The sequence below is a fragment of the Bufo gargarizans genome, chromosome 6 (genome assembly GCF_014858855.1).
Source record: "Bufo gargarizans isolate SCDJY-AF-19 chromosome 6, ASM1485885v1, whole genome shotgun sequence".
Lineage (NCBI taxonomy): Eukaryota > Metazoa > Chordata > Amphibia > Anura > Bufonidae > Bufo > Bufo gargarizans.
The window spans coordinates 344,978,349-344,996,588 of record NC_058085.1 but is presented as its reverse complement, the minus strand read 5'-3'; the positions used below and the strand labels follow the sequence as shown (position 1 = coordinate 344,996,588).

General features: G+C 44.9%; 1 protein-coding gene across 1 annotated transcript in view; it reads left to right on the top strand.

Moving 5' to 3' along the window:
- The window catches only part of LOC122941131 (ATP-binding cassette sub-family C member 2-like), a 252,760-nt gene that overhangs the window by 133,868 nt on the left and 100,652 nt on the right, over positions 1-18,240 (top strand). The window contains exons 11-12 of the mRNA XM_044298157.1: positions 11,388-11,565; positions 11,773-12,027. Coding sequence (XP_044154092.1) covers positions 11,388-11,565; positions 11,773-12,027 — 433 coding nt within the window. The remainder of the gene's footprint in view (positions 1-11,387; positions 11,566-11,772; positions 12,028-18,240) is intronic.

Below are 18,240 nucleotides of genomic sequence, written 5' to 3'. Positions count from 1 at the left end.
CCTTACAAAGTCTCATATTCCACTAACTTGCGACAAAAAATAAAAAATTCTAGGAACTCGCCATGCCCCTCACGGAATACCTTGGGGTGTCTTCTTTCCAAAATGGGGTCACTTGTGGGGTAGTTATACTGCCCTGGCAATTTAGGGGCCCAAATGTGTGAGAAGAACTTTGCAATCAAAATGTGTAAAAAATGCCCTGCAAAATCCGAAAGGTGCACTTTGGAATATGTGCCCCTTTGCCCACCTTGGCAGCAAAAAAGTGTGACACCTCTGGTATCGCCGTACTCAGGAGAAGTTGGGCAATGTGTTTTGGGGTGTCATTTTACATATACCCATGCTGGGTGAGAAAAATATCTTGGTCAAATGCCAACTTTGTATAAAAAAATTGGAAAAGTTGTCTTTTGCCAAGATATTTCTCTCACCCAGCATGGGTATATGTAAAATGACAGCCCAAAACACATTCCCCAACTTCTCCTGAGTACGGCGATACCAGATGTGTGACACTTTTTTGATGCCAAGGTGGGCAAAGGGGCACATATAACAAAGTGCACCTTTCGGATTTCACCGGTCATTTTTTACAGATTTTGATTGCAAAGTACTTCTCACACATTTGGGCCCCTAAATTGCCAGGGCAGTATAACTACGCCACAAGTGACCCCATTTTGGAAAGAAGACACCCCAAGGTATTCCGTGAGGGGCATGGCGAGTTCCTAGAATTTTTTATTTTTTGTCGCAAGTTAGTAGAATATGAGACTTTGTAAGGAAAAAAGAGAAAAAAAAAAAATCATCATTTTCCGCTAACTTGTGACAAAAAATAAAAAATTCTAGGAACTCGCAGTGCCCCTCACGGAATACCTTGGGGTGTCTTCTTTCCAAAATGGGGTCACTTGTGGCATAGTTATACTGCCCTGGCAATTTAGGGGCCCAAATGTGTGAGAAGAACTTTGCAATCAAAATGTGTAAAAAATGCCCTGCAAAATCCGAAAGGTGCACTTTGGAATATGTGCCCCTTTGCCCACCTTGGCAGCAAAAAAGTGTGACACATCTGGTATCGCCGTACTCAGGAGAAGTTGGGCAATGTGTTTTGGGGTGTCATTTTACATATACCCATGCTGGGTGAGAAAAATATCTTGGTCAAATGCCAACTTTGTATAAAAAAATGGGAAAAGTTGTCTTTTGCCAAGATATTTCTCTCACCCAGCATGGGTATATGTAAAATGACACCCCAAAACACATTCCCCAACTTCTCCTGAGTACGGCGATACCACATGTGTGACACTTTTTTGCTGCCAAGGTGGGCAAAGGGGCGCATATTCCAAAGTGCACCTTTCGGATTTCACCGGTCATTTCTTACACATTTTGATTGCAAAGTTCTTCTCACACATTTGGGCCCCTAAATTGCCAGGGCAGTATAACTACGCCACAAGTGACCCCATTTTGGAAAGAAGACACCCCAAGGTATTCTGTGAGGGGCATGGTGAGTTCCTAGAATTTTTTATTTTTTGTCGCAAGTTAGTGGAATATGAGACTTTGTAAGAAAAAAAAATAAATAAAAAATCATCATCATTTTCCGCTAACTTGTGACAAAAAATAAAAAGTTCTATGAACTCACTATGCCCATCAGCGAATACCTTAGGGTGTCTACTTTCCGAAATGGGGTCATTTGTGGGGTTTTTCTACTGTTTGGGCATTGTAGAACCTCAGGAAACATGACAGGTGCTCAGAAAATCAGAGCCGTTTCAAAAAGCGGAAATTCACATTTTTGTACCATAGTTTGTAAATGCTATAACTTTTACCCAAACCATTTTTTTTTTGCCCAAACATTTTTTTTTTATCAAAGACATGTAGAACTATAAATTTAGCGAAAAATTTATATATGGATGTCGTTTTTTTTGCAAAATTTCACAGCTGAAAGTGAAAAATGTCATTTTTTTGCAAAAAAAATCGTTACATTTTGATTAATAACAAAAAAAGTAAAAATGTCAGCAGCAATAAAATACCACCAAATGAAAGCTCCATTAGTGAGAAGAAAAGGAGGTAAAATTCATTTGGGTGGTAAGTTGCATGACCGAGCGATAAACGGTGAAAGTAGTGTAGTGCCGAAGTGTAAAAAGTGGCCTGGTCATGAAGGGGGTTTCACCTAGCGGGGCTGAAGTGGTTAAGTACTGCATCTCTGGACCACCATCTTGTTTCTCCTATCACAGAAAGCGATCAAAATCGTTCTTCATAACACTTTTCCCGCCATACATTCATCCTGAGGTAGGATTCGCGGAGAAAGACAGCACATGAATTCAACAAGCCAAACAATGATATTGCCTGAACAGATATCTTTGTGACATCCATCATCACCAGATTTAGTACATGTGCATAGCACCACACATGGATCTGGCCAGGTGCTTTCTTACTCATCCATGTGCTGAACCCATTGTACTGACCCTGCATATTAGAAGCTCCATCTGTTGAGTTCCCAACACAGTTGGTAATATCAATATCCAAGGATTCCAATACATTGCTGACCATTTCACACAAAGCCTTCCCTGTAGTGGATGTGCAATTCACCACAGCGACCAGACGTTCATGGACCACATCTGTGACATACCAAATTATTATTGAACACTGGTCTGAGACATTTATGTCCTGTGTTGTATCCAGCTGTATTGAGAACATGCCGGCGTCTCTGATCTCTTGGGCAATACCTTTTTTCAATAGTGATGAAATTACACTGATGATATTGTTCACTGTAGTTTTTGAAATGAGTGTAACAAATCCGCCACAGCCTTTGCTAATCGTTGCACTTTCATGCTGCATTTTACTTTTTTTGATGACTACATCAAGATGATTTTTTAGCAAGGGATCAAACTTGCTTAGGAGTAGCAAAATCTCTAAGAAATGTCCATGGTCCAACTTTTCATCATCTAAAGTATATGCTGCTTCAGTTGTTGCACGATAGCTTAGGACTCTTTTCCCAATTAGCTTGATGGTTTCAATCACTCTTTCGCTTTACGTTTTCGCTTTACTTCCTCTTTTCTGGCTGTTGTTTGTTTCTCAAAGAAACGACTGGATATGTCCATATTCTTTAATCTCATCAGATTCAGCGCTATTATTGTGGAGGTTGCTTCTTTCGTGCTCTTCAATTCCCTGATACATGTGCTTTTCATCAATGCAACCATCAACAAAAGCACTGCTGTTGTCACGAGGGTGTCAAGAGCTACGTCTGACTCCGTTATACCCGGGGTCAGGAAGTCGCAGCGGGTGGCTGCGTGCTCTATGTCTACAGATAGTGCTGTTTCTTAATGGTAGCTTTCTGGGTTTGCCTTGCAATCCTTTTTGGCTCACTCAGGGATCCATAGCTTCTTCTCCTCAGCTGTTTCTGGTCCAGCAATCCCAACCTCCTTATATTCCCCTCTCCCACTTCTCTGGTTGCCAGATATAGAGCTTCCTGCCTGGACTTCTATACTGACCCACTGGAGCTGTGTAGCTGTGATTCCTGGTTGTTGTTCCAGAGCGCTACCCTCCGGATCCCTGTTGGGCTTTTGTTGTCCGCTGTTGTCACCCACCTGGGATTATATGTTTTGTCTGTATTGTCTGTCCTCTCCTTGGTGTTTTCCTTTAGTGTTAGTGGTGCGGACTAGTGTTCCCACCGCCCTATTCACTACGTAGGGCTCATCTCAGGGAAAGCCAGGGTTTAGGCACGTGATTGGCGTACGGGTGAGGAACCCGTCTAGGGACGTCAGGGCAGTCAGGTGCCAGCCTCTAGGTGAGTTAGGGGTCACCACCTTTCCCTCTCTCTTGGACAGGGCCTTCCCATTTCCCTCCCTTTGCGTCACGTATGTGATCGGCACGCTGGTCATGATAGCTGTCTGTCTTTTCTACAAAAAGCACCATATCCATGTGAATATGTCAACCAGTAACGCTTCTGTCCATCTCTCCTCTGATATAACTTTTTTATCTGAGTATCACCTCCTAGCGAAGTTGGCTCCACTCACTAATCTGTGTTGCAAAGTCTTCACTCTATCTTTCCTCCCACTAATTTGATCTGACTACCTCCGATCTGCACTCTTCTGAACTACATTTTCCTAGCTATCTTGCTCCTCATCTCCCCTGGTCTCCACTCATCTCCACAACTCCACCTGGACTCAACTCCTCTGTCTCACTAGGCCTGACCTGAGTATATATATAGGACCTAAACTTTATCCCCATCTAGTGGCGGGAAGTATAGATTGCACCTAATTGGCCTGTTAACAGGGATTTTACAGATTAACAGGAATTACATACATGCAAAGTTATACATGACAACCTAGTGCTTTTAATAAAGTAAAAAGTGCTTTTAAGCAGTGCCCACACACACGTAGTGGAACGCTGCACCACATTTTGTCATCAACTGTGTCAGACGCACTCTCCTTACTGGCCACTACTTCTGGAATTTCTTCCCCTCCTAATGATTTTCTAGCAATTACTTCTTCAAGTTCTTCATCACTTTCTAGCGCAATAGCAGCTCCAATACAGTGGTGAATATATTCACCTTCATCAGTATTAATATCTTGACTTACACTGCTTTGCATAATACTATGCATTGCTGTGATACAGCTAAGCATCACTGTCTTCATGTGGAGATGCAGGTAGATCCAGTTTTTTTGCCACTATCTTGAACAAGCTACTAACTTTTTGACATTGGCTTGCATCTTGTTCTAAAAGTCTCTTTTTTTCACATTCTTTTTTTGCACCTCATACTTGATCAAACAAAAGTGTGTATGAACTCAGCATCATGCTAGGGGATAGAGAAGTCTGACATTTCATTTACCAGGCTTCCGTACAGCTACAAACTTGATGTTGTGGCCTTTGACTCAAAGTTTGAATCAAAGGGCACAGCGTCAAGTCTGCAACATGACGGAAGTCGGGCAAATCAAATGTCAGGCTTCCCTGGCAGGCTGTAGTGATAGGAGCTTATGTAGTAGAAGCCTGGTATTTGATTTACCAGGCTTCTGTCATGTATGGTACAGCTGTGCCCTTTGACCTCAGGGTACAACCTATGCATAATTATTTTACAGAAGACTGGCAAATCAAATGCATGGTTTCTACTCATACTGACTGACTGCAAGTATGACCTGGCCGACCCACAAGAATATTATAGGCTTGCAGCCCGGCCCAGGAGTTTTGGGCTTTGAGTGGCCAAACACGGCTGATCCTAGGGTCATGCAAAATTATTTCTTGGGGCCCCCCTAGGTCGTGGCTATCTTTATTAACTTCACCCCTTTACAAATGTCTTTTCCATATACGACAATACATTACAAAACTACAACTCCTATCATGCCCTAAAAGAGAGTTGGAGTTTTGCAAAAGCTAAAGAGCCACAAATTGGGGAATACTGATGTAGAGTGCGACGACATGGTGATGAGTTATAAATGTGTACTGGTATTGAGTTATGTTTGAGTGCATTATGCTGTATAACATGGATATGAAAAGACTATCAGCACCATCCCTCGTTATCTCCCATTGTTCTCTGAGGGAGCTCAGAACAATGACATACTGGCCAGGCTCCTGGCCCCTGTGGTGTTGAGCAGACCGATTGTCTGTGAGGGGAGGGTGGATGTGATGGGATTATAATCTGATCTCATCACTTGCTGTATAAAAGTTTGTGCAGTTTCTCAATACACCAGAGTTTTGTTTACCCTACACTGAGTCCCAACCAGTGACTGGGGAAACTGGGAGCTACAGATCAGTGGGTTCCAATATCTCCTCAGCAAGGAAGAAGACAGCGGCGGACATACTCATCCTGAGTACGGGGGTCCGTCACATAGAGTATTACCAAGACTTCAAAAAGTCACAAGTCACTAGTAGACATGCTTCAGTGTCTGATTAACCCCCCAACAGCACTAAAAGCGTTAACGTATATTAAGACAAATTTTTACACATATATATCACCATTATACTGTTACTGATCGAATCCTGTATACTGAGACCAATGTTACCACTAATACCAGTATACAAGAAGAAATATTATCATCATACTGTTACTGACCAAATCCTGTACACTGACCATTATTTCCTATAATACCAGTATACAAGGTATACCATACCGGTGCACTAGGACCACTACAATTACCCCCGCATAGTGACTGGATACTAACACCACACTGTAACTAAACAAAATCCAATAAACAAAGACCAATATGACCATATAGTGGAAAATACTAGCACTACACAGATTCTGCAAACCATAAGTGATTAAAAGTTCATATTTAAAATTATTGACTCGCAGGGCGCTGAGGGCGACTTCTCAGAGTGAATCAAAGGTGACGTCTTCTTTGATTGGAATCGGTCTCTTTTTCTGGCCACCACTCGTCTCCGCAGAATCTGCAAGACAAATATTTTAGGCTTCTCATTCCAGCACCATCTCCAACTCTTTACAAACTCCCAATGTGTATTGCCCCACACAGTAATAGAGCACATTATTTGTCCATAGAAGGGGGGCATAGAGGGGGGGTCTTTACTATTTGGTGGCATAGAAGGGGGCCTGTACTATATGGGGGCACAGAGAGGGAGAGACTGTACTATATGGTGGCACAAAGGGGGGGTCTGTACTGTATTTTCAGGCACAGGGGGTCTGTACTATAAGGGGGCACAGAGGAGGGAAATTTTAATAAATGGAGTATGACAGACTTGTATGACTTTAAAGGGGTTATCCAATAATTAAAAATGTATCCCCTATCTACAGGATGCGAGGGACTCCCCCAGCGATCTCCAGAATGGGGCCTGTATTTGTCTTGGCAGTTGGCAGACAGTGGTGGGTGGACCACTCAGCGCTGTTCAGCTATAGCCGGCGATTCGCTGAGCGACCGTCACTGCCAAGACAAATACAATGGGGGCCAGGCCCTGGCTGGGTGCTCAGCAGGGTGAGCTGGGCCCCATTCTGGATGTCAACCCCCTGTGATCAAATACTTATCCCCTATCCTGTGGAAAGGGAATACGTTTTTAATAACTTGATAACCCCTAATCTAGGAATTCCTTTCTATTTACAATTATTTTACAATTACACATTTTTTATTATTTAACCCCCCCCCCCCCCCCCCCCGAGTGGACTGCAAATATATATTTTACTGGAGTACAGTACCCCTTTAATTTTTAGGGTAGTACTATCACCCACTTACCTTATGAGTTTATATTTTTTTCTCGGCTTTCTCCTCCGGCTCCACACTACTGGCACTGCTGGGCTGGCCTAAGCCTGCCTCTGCTTTCTTGGGGTGCTGCGCCTGCAGGCCTGCCTGACCTGCACCACACCGTCCCAGTCCCGTCCTCCACACGGATTGGCAATGTGGCACTGGCACTAAGTTAGTAAGTTGTGACTTGGCACTGGCAGTGGGTGGCACAGTGACACTATCAGTCTATCACACACACTAACAGTCTCTGTCTGACTGAGTCTGACTGACTCTGACTTCAGCCTGCGCCATGCTTGCGCCAGGTCCGAGGGGGTAGTTGTGCTGAAGTGAAGCACCTCCCCCAGATGACGCGCTGGCACCGCCTGAACTAAAGATAAGATGAGGTGACAGTGCCACTCTGACTCAGACAGTGACTCATGTCACGCAGCAGGATCAAAGCAGCCCTGATGACGTGTGACGTCACGTCATACATCACAGACACTGTGTGGCGCACTGCGGTCCTGTCCTGTGCTGCCCCGGCCCAACCTGGCTCAGCCTCTCTCTCTGTGATCAGGCCGGCTGCCCGCCAGTGCGGACCTGCGGGCTGCGGCAGATCGGCCAAGGAAAGGAGCCTCCTCACTCACTGTCGGCACGGCCAGCCGCAGCAGCAGTCGGGGCTACCGGCCTATTGGGAATTTCCCGGTATCCCGGTAGGTAAGTCCGGCCCTGTTTAGGGTCGTTGTCTTGTTGAAAGATCCAGCCCCGGCGCAGCTTCAGCTTTGTCACTGATTCCTGGACATTGGTCTCCAGAATCTGCTGATACTGAGTGGAATCCATACGTCCCTCAACTTTGACAAGATTCCCAGTCCCTACACTGGCCACACAGCCCCACAGCAAAATTGAACCACCACCATATTTTACTGTAGATAGCAGGTGTTTTTCTTGGAATGCTGTGTTCTTTTTCCTCCATGCATAACGCCCCTTGTTATGGCCAAATAACAAAATTTTTGTTTCATCAGTCCACAGCACCTTATTCCAAAATGAAGCTGGCTTGTCCAAATGCGCTTTAGCCCACCTCAAGCGACACTTTTTGTGCTGTGGGCGGAGAAAAGGCTTCCTCTGCATCACTCTCGCAGAGGAAATGGAGATCATGAGGAGACATGAAGTACAGAGAGGAGGTGGGGATGTGGCTGATAAGCAGCAGCACTTGTATGCAGTCTCCATAACCACAGCCCCACATTACCACAGTCTGTCCTGTCCATCCTCTCTGTAGGAATGGAGTTCAAGAGGAGACATGAAGTACAGAAATTCAGCTGAAGATCATATTATTATTATTATTAATGAGAGAGGGACCTGCCCGTAAGGGCTTACAATCTACAAGGTATGGGAGAAGGACACAGTAAAAGAGGGTTGTAGGCTTGTCTGAAGAGGTGGGTTTTTTCAGGTTTCTTTTGAAGGATTCCACTGTAGGTGAGAGTCTGATATGTTGGGGTAGTGAGTTCCAGAGTGTGGGGAATGCATGGGAGAAATCTTGGAGGGAATTGTGGGAAGAGTTGATAAGAGGAGAGAAGGAGTTCTTGTTAGGATAAGAGATTGCGTGTTGGATGTATCAGAAAAGTAGCTCAGAGATGTAAGGATGGGACAGATTGTGGACAGCCTTGTATGTATTTGTTAGTATTTTGAACTGAATTCGCTAGGCAATGGGGAGCCAGTGAAGGGATTGGCAAAGGGGAGAGGCAGAGAAGTTAATAGAATGAGAGGTGGATTAGTCGGGCATCAGAGTTGAGGATAGATTGCAGGGGTGCGAGAGTGCTAGATGGAAGGCAGCAGAGGAGAATGTTGCCGTAGTCTAGGTGGGAGATGATGAGGGCATGTACAAGCATTTTCGCAGACTCAAAGTTGAGGAAAGCATTGATGGAGGAAATGTTTTTAGAGTTGGAGGCGGCAGGTGGTGGAAAGGGCTTGGATGTGTGGTCGGAAGGAGAGGGCAGAATCCAAGGTCGCTCCAAGGCAGCGGAGAACAGTGTGCAGCCATTGATCATAATAGATAGGTCTGTTGGGGTAGTTGAGCAAGATGGGGGAAAGATGATGAATTCTGTTTTATCCATGTTAAGTTTTAGAAAGCGAGAGGAGAAGAAGGAGGTTATGGAAGATAGGCATTGTGGGATTCTGGATAGTAAGGTGGTGATTAAAGATGAGCGAATTTCTTGAAAATTCGATTCGGCTGATTCGCCGAATTTCACAAACAAATTTGCTTCGTAGCGAATTACTTCAATTGTCATTTTCTTCGGCTTTTCATCCTCAGTCGAAAGGACAGACAGAACACACTAACCAGAATCTGGAGACTTATTTGAGATGTTTTGTCTCAGAGAATCAGGAGAAGTGGTTTTCATTTTTGTTGTTGGCTGAGTTTGCCATAAATAACCGTAGACAGGAGTCCACTGATAAGTCACAGTTTTTTGGAGCATATGGGTTCCATCCGGAGTTTGGCACATTTTCTGGTACTGAGACTTCTGGTATTACCGGAAGAGGAACGATTTTCCTCTTCGTTGTCATCTATTTGGCGGAAAATTCGAAACAATAAAAAAAAAATGGGCAAAAAGTATAAACCTATGGCTGACAAGAGACGTATGAGTGGTCTGGATCTGAGAGTGGGTGATTCTGTGTGGCTATCCACAAGAAACATTAAGTTGAAGGTACCTTCTTGGAAGTTGGGGCCAAGGTTTATTGCGCCATATAATATCTCTGTCATTATTAATCCAGTTTCTTTTCGCCTTGAACATCCGCAGGCTTTAAACCTTTATATGTTTTTCACAAATAATTACTGAAAAGATATGTTGAACCTGCTGACTGTCCTCCTTACCTCCTGCTCCTGTCTTGGTGGATGGTAATCTTGAATTTCAGATTGCCAGGGTAGTAAACTCACAAATTCTCTGTCGATCTCTTCAGTATCTCGTGCACTGGAAAGGTTATGGTCCAGAGGAAAGAATGTGGGTTCCTGCGACTGACGTTAATGCCAATCGCCTTGTCAAGGCCTTTCACAGGGCACATCCTGATAAAGTCGACCCTGGGTGTCTGGAGGTCACCCGTAAAGGGGGCGTGGGTACTGTCACGGTCCCTTCCATAACAGAGGTGATAAGATCTGAGAAACTAGTAATGACCACACCTCTTGTCAGGTGCAGCTTGTGGTCATTACTGAAGCTCTATTTAGTTCTGACTCACATTGCTTACCATGCGGTTGATATTTCCTGCTGGAGTTGGTTGAGCTGGTTTGGATCTCCTGCTCCTCCATTCTTCTTTAAGCTAAGTGCATTTTGTTTAGCATTTTGTTGTTTACTTGTGTTTGTTGTTTTCTAGGCCTCAGGAAGACGCTGGTTCCTTCATCGGGGAAGGAACCAGTAGTCTCATTCCCTGCCACCCCTCCTAGGGATTTCCAGATGCTCCAGGGCTAAGGTTCCGGTGTATGAGTATTTCCACCTTCAGGGTCTACTCATATTGGCAGGAGTCAGAGAGAGGTCTAGGGATTCCTAGGAGGTCACCATCTCTCTCCCTTAGCTTTGAGGCCTAGACTCCTGTCTATTTCCTTCTGTGTGTTAACTGGTGTTTTCCCCTCCCCATTACTTGTGACAGCTGCACCGCAGGCTAGCCCATACTAAGCACCCAATCAATTGTTTGTGTTTGCTTCATAGTTATAATAGGTATGGCAAGGCAGTTTTAGTTGTGCCCGCCAGTAGGTAAATTACCGCAAATTTCTTCCGGCATCCATCAGAGGGCGCCGTGCTGTGCTGCACAGGGGTCTCAGCCTTCGGCCTGGGTGTATGCACATTTATTTTATGTTTCCCAGCATTTGGGGCTGTGTTCATTATCACGTTTCAGTAAAAATTCAGTTTTGTAAAAGCTGCTGTTGGAGTTGCTTTCCTCGTTCGTGACTTCGCTGTATCCTGGGGAGCCCACCCCGGTACACGGCTTACAGATATATGGACACAGAAAACTGACTCCTAAGCAAGCCATATGTGGAGTCAGAGCAGGACTCCAAAGCAGTGAGGAGGAAATACAGTCAAGTCAATGTGCTGGTAAAAAAAACAGCAACCCGACAGTCTGAGCAGAATACCAGCCTGTTAGTGATTTTGCTTTGAGGTCCAGAAGCTTTAAGCTCCCTAAGATCTCAGTTGTTTTTTTTTTTCAGGGCAAATGCTACTTGATGTTACAGTATTTTAATGTATTGTAATGTGTCCTGTTGCTGATTTGCAGAGCAATGGTCTCATTCACATCCAACCCTAAGGAGTATCTATGGAAGGGATTTCTTTATGCGGCCTTGCTGCTGGTAACAGGTTCAATCCAGTCACTCTGCCTGCAGCAATATTTGCTGGACTGCTACGTTTTGGGAATGAGAATCCGCACAACACTAACCGCTGCTGTGTACAAAAAAGTGAGTATACATGATAAATAGTCTACAAGGTCTACACGGGCTTGTAAGGCTATTGCAATATAACTTCAGGGTTTCCCTACAGGCAACAATTGTGTCTGTTACAAAATTAGGAAGATCAGGATTAAAAAACTTTTTAAAAATCTATGGCGCCTCTTAAAACAGAAGAATAGATCTGTCATTGACCCATGGTCTTTTCTATCCCTCTAGGCTCTGACTGTCTCAAATTCCATCCGGAAGGAGTCAACAGTAGGAGAAACTGTGAACCTGATGTCTGCAGATGCACAGGAATTCATGGATCTGACAATTTCCGTTCATCTCCTTTGGTCCGCACCTCTGCAGATCGTGGTTTCTGTGGTATTCGTCTGGGCAGAGCTGGGACCGTCAGTCCTGGCAGGACTTGGAGTGATGATTCTTTTGATACCAATCAGCGCATTCCTAGCTACTAAATCAAAGACATTCCAGGTGAGGCTGTCGGCATCTACTGGACATGCACCAATTTGCTAAAACTGGCGTCACGTTGGAGGACTTCATGACCTTCAAGTTGGCATAGTCCATTGTTTGCTAATATTGCAGTACCATGACACACATGCCCACACTCCTGCCAAGTTCAGGAGACTCTTGAAAAAAGGACAGAGCTTTCAGACCTCCAATTTGTCTTCAAGATTAACTTAATTATTAGATTTTTTATGGCAGCTGGAGATTCTTCCTACTGCCGACAATAGGAAGAGATGCTGTAGTTTACACTTTAAAGGGGGCACTATAGCTGTAACATTAAAGGAAACACTATGGCTGTCACTGTTATGGGTGAAACTGTAGATGACACTGGTATAGGCACACCATGACTCACTTTTATGGGACTTTGTGACGGCCACTTGTTTTGCACAATGTGATGGAGTGCAGCATGCTTGAGTGAGGATGGCCGGATGGGAGTTGTAGTAGTACTCACGGTTCTGATGTTTCCTGGCCTCATGCAGTGATGTGGAAGGGTGCACCTTTCTTCCCTTCGTGGCACTCTTTGGTTCTAGAGTTCTCTTCCCTTGGTGTTGCACGTTTTGAGGTGCAAGGCAGGGTCCCAGTTGTCATGATGTCAACACTTTGTAGTGTACTAGGGGTGCAGGGAGCAATGATGAGGCAGTTGTGCAGCAGAACAGTTCTTTACTTAAGAATTCAAATGCAAACAGATCAGGACAGTTGTTACCATGCAATGGATTGGCTGTTGCTACACAGGATGCAATGTTCACAGATGTTACAGGTTTCATGGCTGCACTGGTAGTTGAAAAGTAGGATTTTTGTCTTACCTGTAAAATCCTTTTCTCGCAGCGAGAGAAGAATTTTACAGGTAAGACAAAATCCTACTTTCTCGCTCGTATCATTGGGGGACACAGAAGACCATGGGACGTTAGAGAGCAGTACCATGGGGAGGGAACAAGAACAGAATGAATCCAAGGCCTGTCATAAGGCCCCGCACACAATTGCAGTGACATCCGGAACCCTAAAAAAAAGGATAGGAAGAGCCATTCCCAGGAAGGCCAGCCAGAAAGCGTCTGAATACCCAGACGCCCAGCTGGGCAGAAAAAGAACAGCCCCGGGGACATAAGCCACCGCTTAGGAGACTTTAGAAAAAGTAAAGAGCACACCGAATATCCACAAGATGGGCAAGAATGAAAACAAGTCAGGCACCAGAGCAAACGGAGCAACTATGGAAAATACCAGAGAGAGAAAAATAACCTGGGCCCAGAAGACTTCTAAGGAAGGTGATACCCAAGGGCCAACACCCCAGGAAAAGTGATCAACAGTTACGATACTAAAATACTAAGGGCCAGAGAACTGCGGATGTGACAAATCTTGTCCCCCCCCCCCATTGGGGAAGAGGTAGAGGTGTCAGAAGGTGAAAACCCGCAACTCCATACAAGGCTCCATACAAGGCAGAACCATTAACAAATCAGGGCTAGAGAATCTGGATGTCAGGCATGACCATGGCCCATAAGAAAACAATATCGAGGTAGAGAAGAGACACAATGGGAACAAGGCAGTAAAAGCGGAAAAAAAAAACGCAAATAAATTAGGAAGTAACCTGGTAGGATAAGAGTGTCCTCCGGGATCAAAAAAACATCGTCTTCAGACCTATGGCCAAGGGGTTTGTCTAATAAGAATGTTCCTCAAGGAGAATGACAATGTGGTAAGCAGAGACATGAAGAAGAGGAACTTAAGCTCCATAACAAGAGAATAGAAAAGCCATCTGATACTTATACAAGGCTGCCTAAACTAGCAGACCTAACCGGAAGCTAAAGAAAAAGTACCCAGTCCAAGGGAACAGGTAGAAACAACATACATGCCGGAAAACATAAAAGTTGCGTAAACTCATCAGACATTATCGCCCAGCACTGCGGTCCAACTCCGCCTAAAGAAGAAGAGAATGAGGCTATGAGAGGAATGTACAAAACGGCCAGACCGGAACCAGATATGGCATTAATACTGCACCAGGAAGGGAGTGCGGACGTCGAACGCCACAAAGTCCTAGAAAAAAAATCGGTAATGGAACCATACTACCTGCGCAGATACTCCACAGCATAAAGGGGGCCTACAAGAACCCAACGGCTATGGAAACTGGCCAAGCAAGCAGAAACAGTATCTGGGGAAGTGCAACTACTCACCTTGCGGAAGGGGACAAGTAGAAGAGGCCGATATGGTTCAGTAGAGGACTAGTGTAAGTGGTGACAACAAGGACAGTACGACCACTGTACTCGGTGAGGCAAGCAGTGCAAACAACTTACAGAGGCAAACTGGATAAGTGCATACCCAAATTTCCACAAGGAGGGAACGCTGATGCTGTCACCGTAGCAGATAGTAGAGGCAATGCACGATATGTGAAGGGAACAAGACGCTAAACCAGCGCTACAGAAATTAGTAGGTTATACCAGGTACAGAAAACCGCACTAGTGCCTACCATAAGTGAGCAAACCCATCACCTATAGCATGGCTTGGTATGGGCAATTGACTAGCGCCATAAGGAATAGGAGAACCTGTCAGCCACCGCCTCAGGAACAACATAAATACTATGCTTGGTAAATGTGTTGCAGAAAACCTCACGAAATGGCAGAGTCTATACCCCACATGGAGGAAGCTGATACGGCAAGAACCTCTGGTGCCAAGCCCAAACCAATGCGTCATGTAAGCCAGAATCGGCTGTGGCAGGCACAGCACTATGAAGTGTCTTTTGCGCTGTGGCATTAAAAGAATTTTGATATCTCTGAATTTTTAGTCTAACCAGACTGTCTATTACTCTGTAATTCCTCTAGCACCATTTTATAGAAACAGTAGGTTTAAAGAGCACACTAAATACTTGAAATAACTTTGTTATTAACTTAAACTTTTCTTCATATATAACACTGCTGCCTCTGCAGCAGATAGTCAATATACATAACACGTGTTGAAAAGATATCACAAAATGGCGGTATGCATAAGATGGTGGTTCAACTGTTCAATCTTGTCATTCAACATAAAATGGTGGATATATTTCTCTCTTGAATATCTGTACTCTAACTTTAAGTTACTTAAGCACTTTATGATCTCTCTGAGAGGTATATCTGAGGTCTAACTAATAGTTCTACTTGCTGAATTTGGTTGCAATTTGCAGTATGCAGTAACTATTTGCAAATTGGTTGAGTATGATCTGGTATGGTTGTATGCAATTTGGATTGCAATATGAAATTTGAATGGTTGCAATTGTGAACTTTGTAGTTTTCAATTGGTGGAACTGTAAGTAAACACACATAACTGGTTCAGTATACAGTTGTAATCACTATATTAACAGTAGGAACATTATATAACTGTTTTAAATACCTATTTTGGCCTCTCTGCTTCCATAAAACACAGCTCTTAGTGGAGTGAATGTCTGTTCAGCTTCTCTCCTCTGGTGTAATGATTCTAGCAGCTCCTGCTACGGGAATTTCCCACACAGGCGGTGTGTGAGGCTGGCTGTGATTGGTCAAAACTCCTGCCCAGCAGCAACAGTTTAACTCTATGCTTTCTGTTGTTTCTGCTGTGTCATTGAGCTTACCTTACATGATATAATGAATCTTAAAGGCATATTATCTTTTCTGCTTTTGTGGACACAAAATAAAACTATTATATGACATCTAAACATTAAGTCACTGTAAATAACTCTGCTTTTGTCTTTAACACACAAACATAAGAACTGTATTAAGGTTATTGGCAGGTCTAGCTGTATAAACATATAAGCTATGTTAGCAACCTAGGACAGGTCTTAGCTGGCCAGCTACATCGGCGACTGTTGGCATTTGAAGGAAGAAATCAAAAAACTCCCCCTGGGAAGGGGTCACACAGTAATAGCCACGGAATAGGAGTAGCCCAAAAATCTACGGCCAGCGCATAGACTGCCTCATAGGGGGAGGCCATACCAGCACCCATGACCTCTCCAGAGGGGAGATTCCACCTGAAAATAAGGTCAAACAGCAGTAGCCAACATGAACTGTTGGTAGCGCAATACTGCACCGGGGAAGGAAGAAAACTGGCAACCTGTGCAGACATTCCACCTACTGAAGAAATGTGGATGCCGAGCGCGCCAAGGAAAAGTAACAAAATTAGAATGCTCCACATGGGGCCTCAATGCACGAGGAGAGGCATGTCGTGGGTCAACACCCTGGAAAGACAGGCTGCCACGTAGGCGCCCAATCCCAATCTGTACAACGACTACCTGAGGAAAAGTATAGTGTGAAAGTAGTCATAGCTTCCCGTGGTACTGCCAAAATACTGCTTATGATGGGGGTAAGGCGATTGTCTGTGTCTAGCAAGGAGACCACCCTTGGAATGGGATGGAATACGACAAGGGGATAATGCAATAGGGCGAAAGATTCCAGAGGTAATGGGAATACTCCGCCTATGGAAAGAGGGGAGCCCGACAAGATGTACAGTATCCACTGGTAGAACAAGTATGACTGGTTGTGGAACTACCCCGCTGATGGAGGCAGGGTAATGCTACAGGATCTTGCAGTATGCAGGTGTGGTGCCCATCTCCACATAAAAAAGGCCGATAATGTAACAGGATAAACAGTTTCCAGTGGTAGTGGGGTTACTCCGCTGATGGAAAGAGGGAAACGCGACAGATGTGCAGGGTCCACTTGTAGTGCAGGCACTACTGGTTGTGCAACTACTCCGTCAATAGAAGGAGGGTAATGCAACAGGATCTACAGTATGCTATTGTGGTGCAATTAGTCCACCAATAGCAGGTGGAAATCCAACCGGACAGAAGATAACCAGGATTAGTGCAATTACTCCGCCTGCGGAAGGGGTAATGCAACAGAATATAAAGTCTCCGGTGGAAGTGCAATTACTCCGCCTAAGGAAGGAGAGTAATGCTACAGTCTGTATAGGATCCAGTGGTAGCGCAATTACTCCATGGAATGAGGATAACATCACAGAATGTACAGAATCCAGTGGAAGTGTAAATACACCCACTATGGAAGGAGGGTAATGCTACCGGGAATATATTATCCAGTGGTAGTGCCAATACTCCGCCTAGAAAGGAGGGTAATGGTACAGAAGGCACAGTATCCAATGATATTTCTAGTACTCTGTCTATAAAAGGAGAGTAATGTGACAGGCTGTACAGTATCCAGCGGTGAAGTAAATACCCCGCCTATGATAAGAGGCTTTACTACCAGATGTATAGGGTCCCGTTTGCAAATACCCTGCCTATGAAAAAAGAGCAATGATTCAGAATGAATAGGATCCAGTGGTAGTGCAAATACTCCGCCTAAGAAAGGAGGGTAATGCTACAGGCTGTACAGTATCCAGTGGTAGTGCAAGTACTCCACCTATTGAAGGGGGTAATGCTACAGGCTGTACAGTATCCAGTGGTAGTGCAAGTACTCCACCTATTGAAGGGGGTAATGCTACAGGCTGTACAGTATCCAGTTGTAGTGCAAGTACTCCACCTATGAAAGGGGTTAATGCTACAGGCTGTACAGTATGCAGTGGAAATGCAATTACTTCACCTATCGAAGGGGGTAATGCTACAGGATGTACAGTATCCTAGTCGTAAGTAGCTAGTGGTAGCCCGCCGCCTATACATTGTGCCACTGGCTCTGCTGTAGCTGTAGAGAGGACAGAGTGTAAGTCGGAACGTGGGGCACTACAAGCACTAAGATAACAAGCTGGTCACACACTGCTATAAGGCGATGGAAACTAAGCCCAAAATAGGAGCGGAGCTCCAAGGGTTAATAGTAATAATGATAATAGCTGTGGGAATTACATGCAGCCCCAATCCCATCAACCCCTTTAATAGTAATAGGTAATTATTTTTCCCCCAGCCACAGAAGCACTGAGGCAAGGAAGGGGTTAAGTAGGTTGGGAGCGGAGCTCAGTGGGCCGAATATATGGGCGCGAAGATTCGCGCTCTGAGAGTACAGTCCCCGCCCCCAAACACTCTCGGAGAACGCGGCATAGTAGGCTGCAGAGCTGGGGCCTCGCGTACAGGTGGGGCAACCGGAAGAACCTCCGGCTGGAAGAGCAGCGCATGGAGGGAGCGGGAGTGTCAGGGGGATCTTGCCCCCTGAACGAGGAGGCAGGGAACGGGCGTACCGACGCCCAGTGAGAGAAAGTAGCGGCCGCCCAAGGAGGCCTGTGAGCGATGGAGTACCGCTGGGCCCGGAG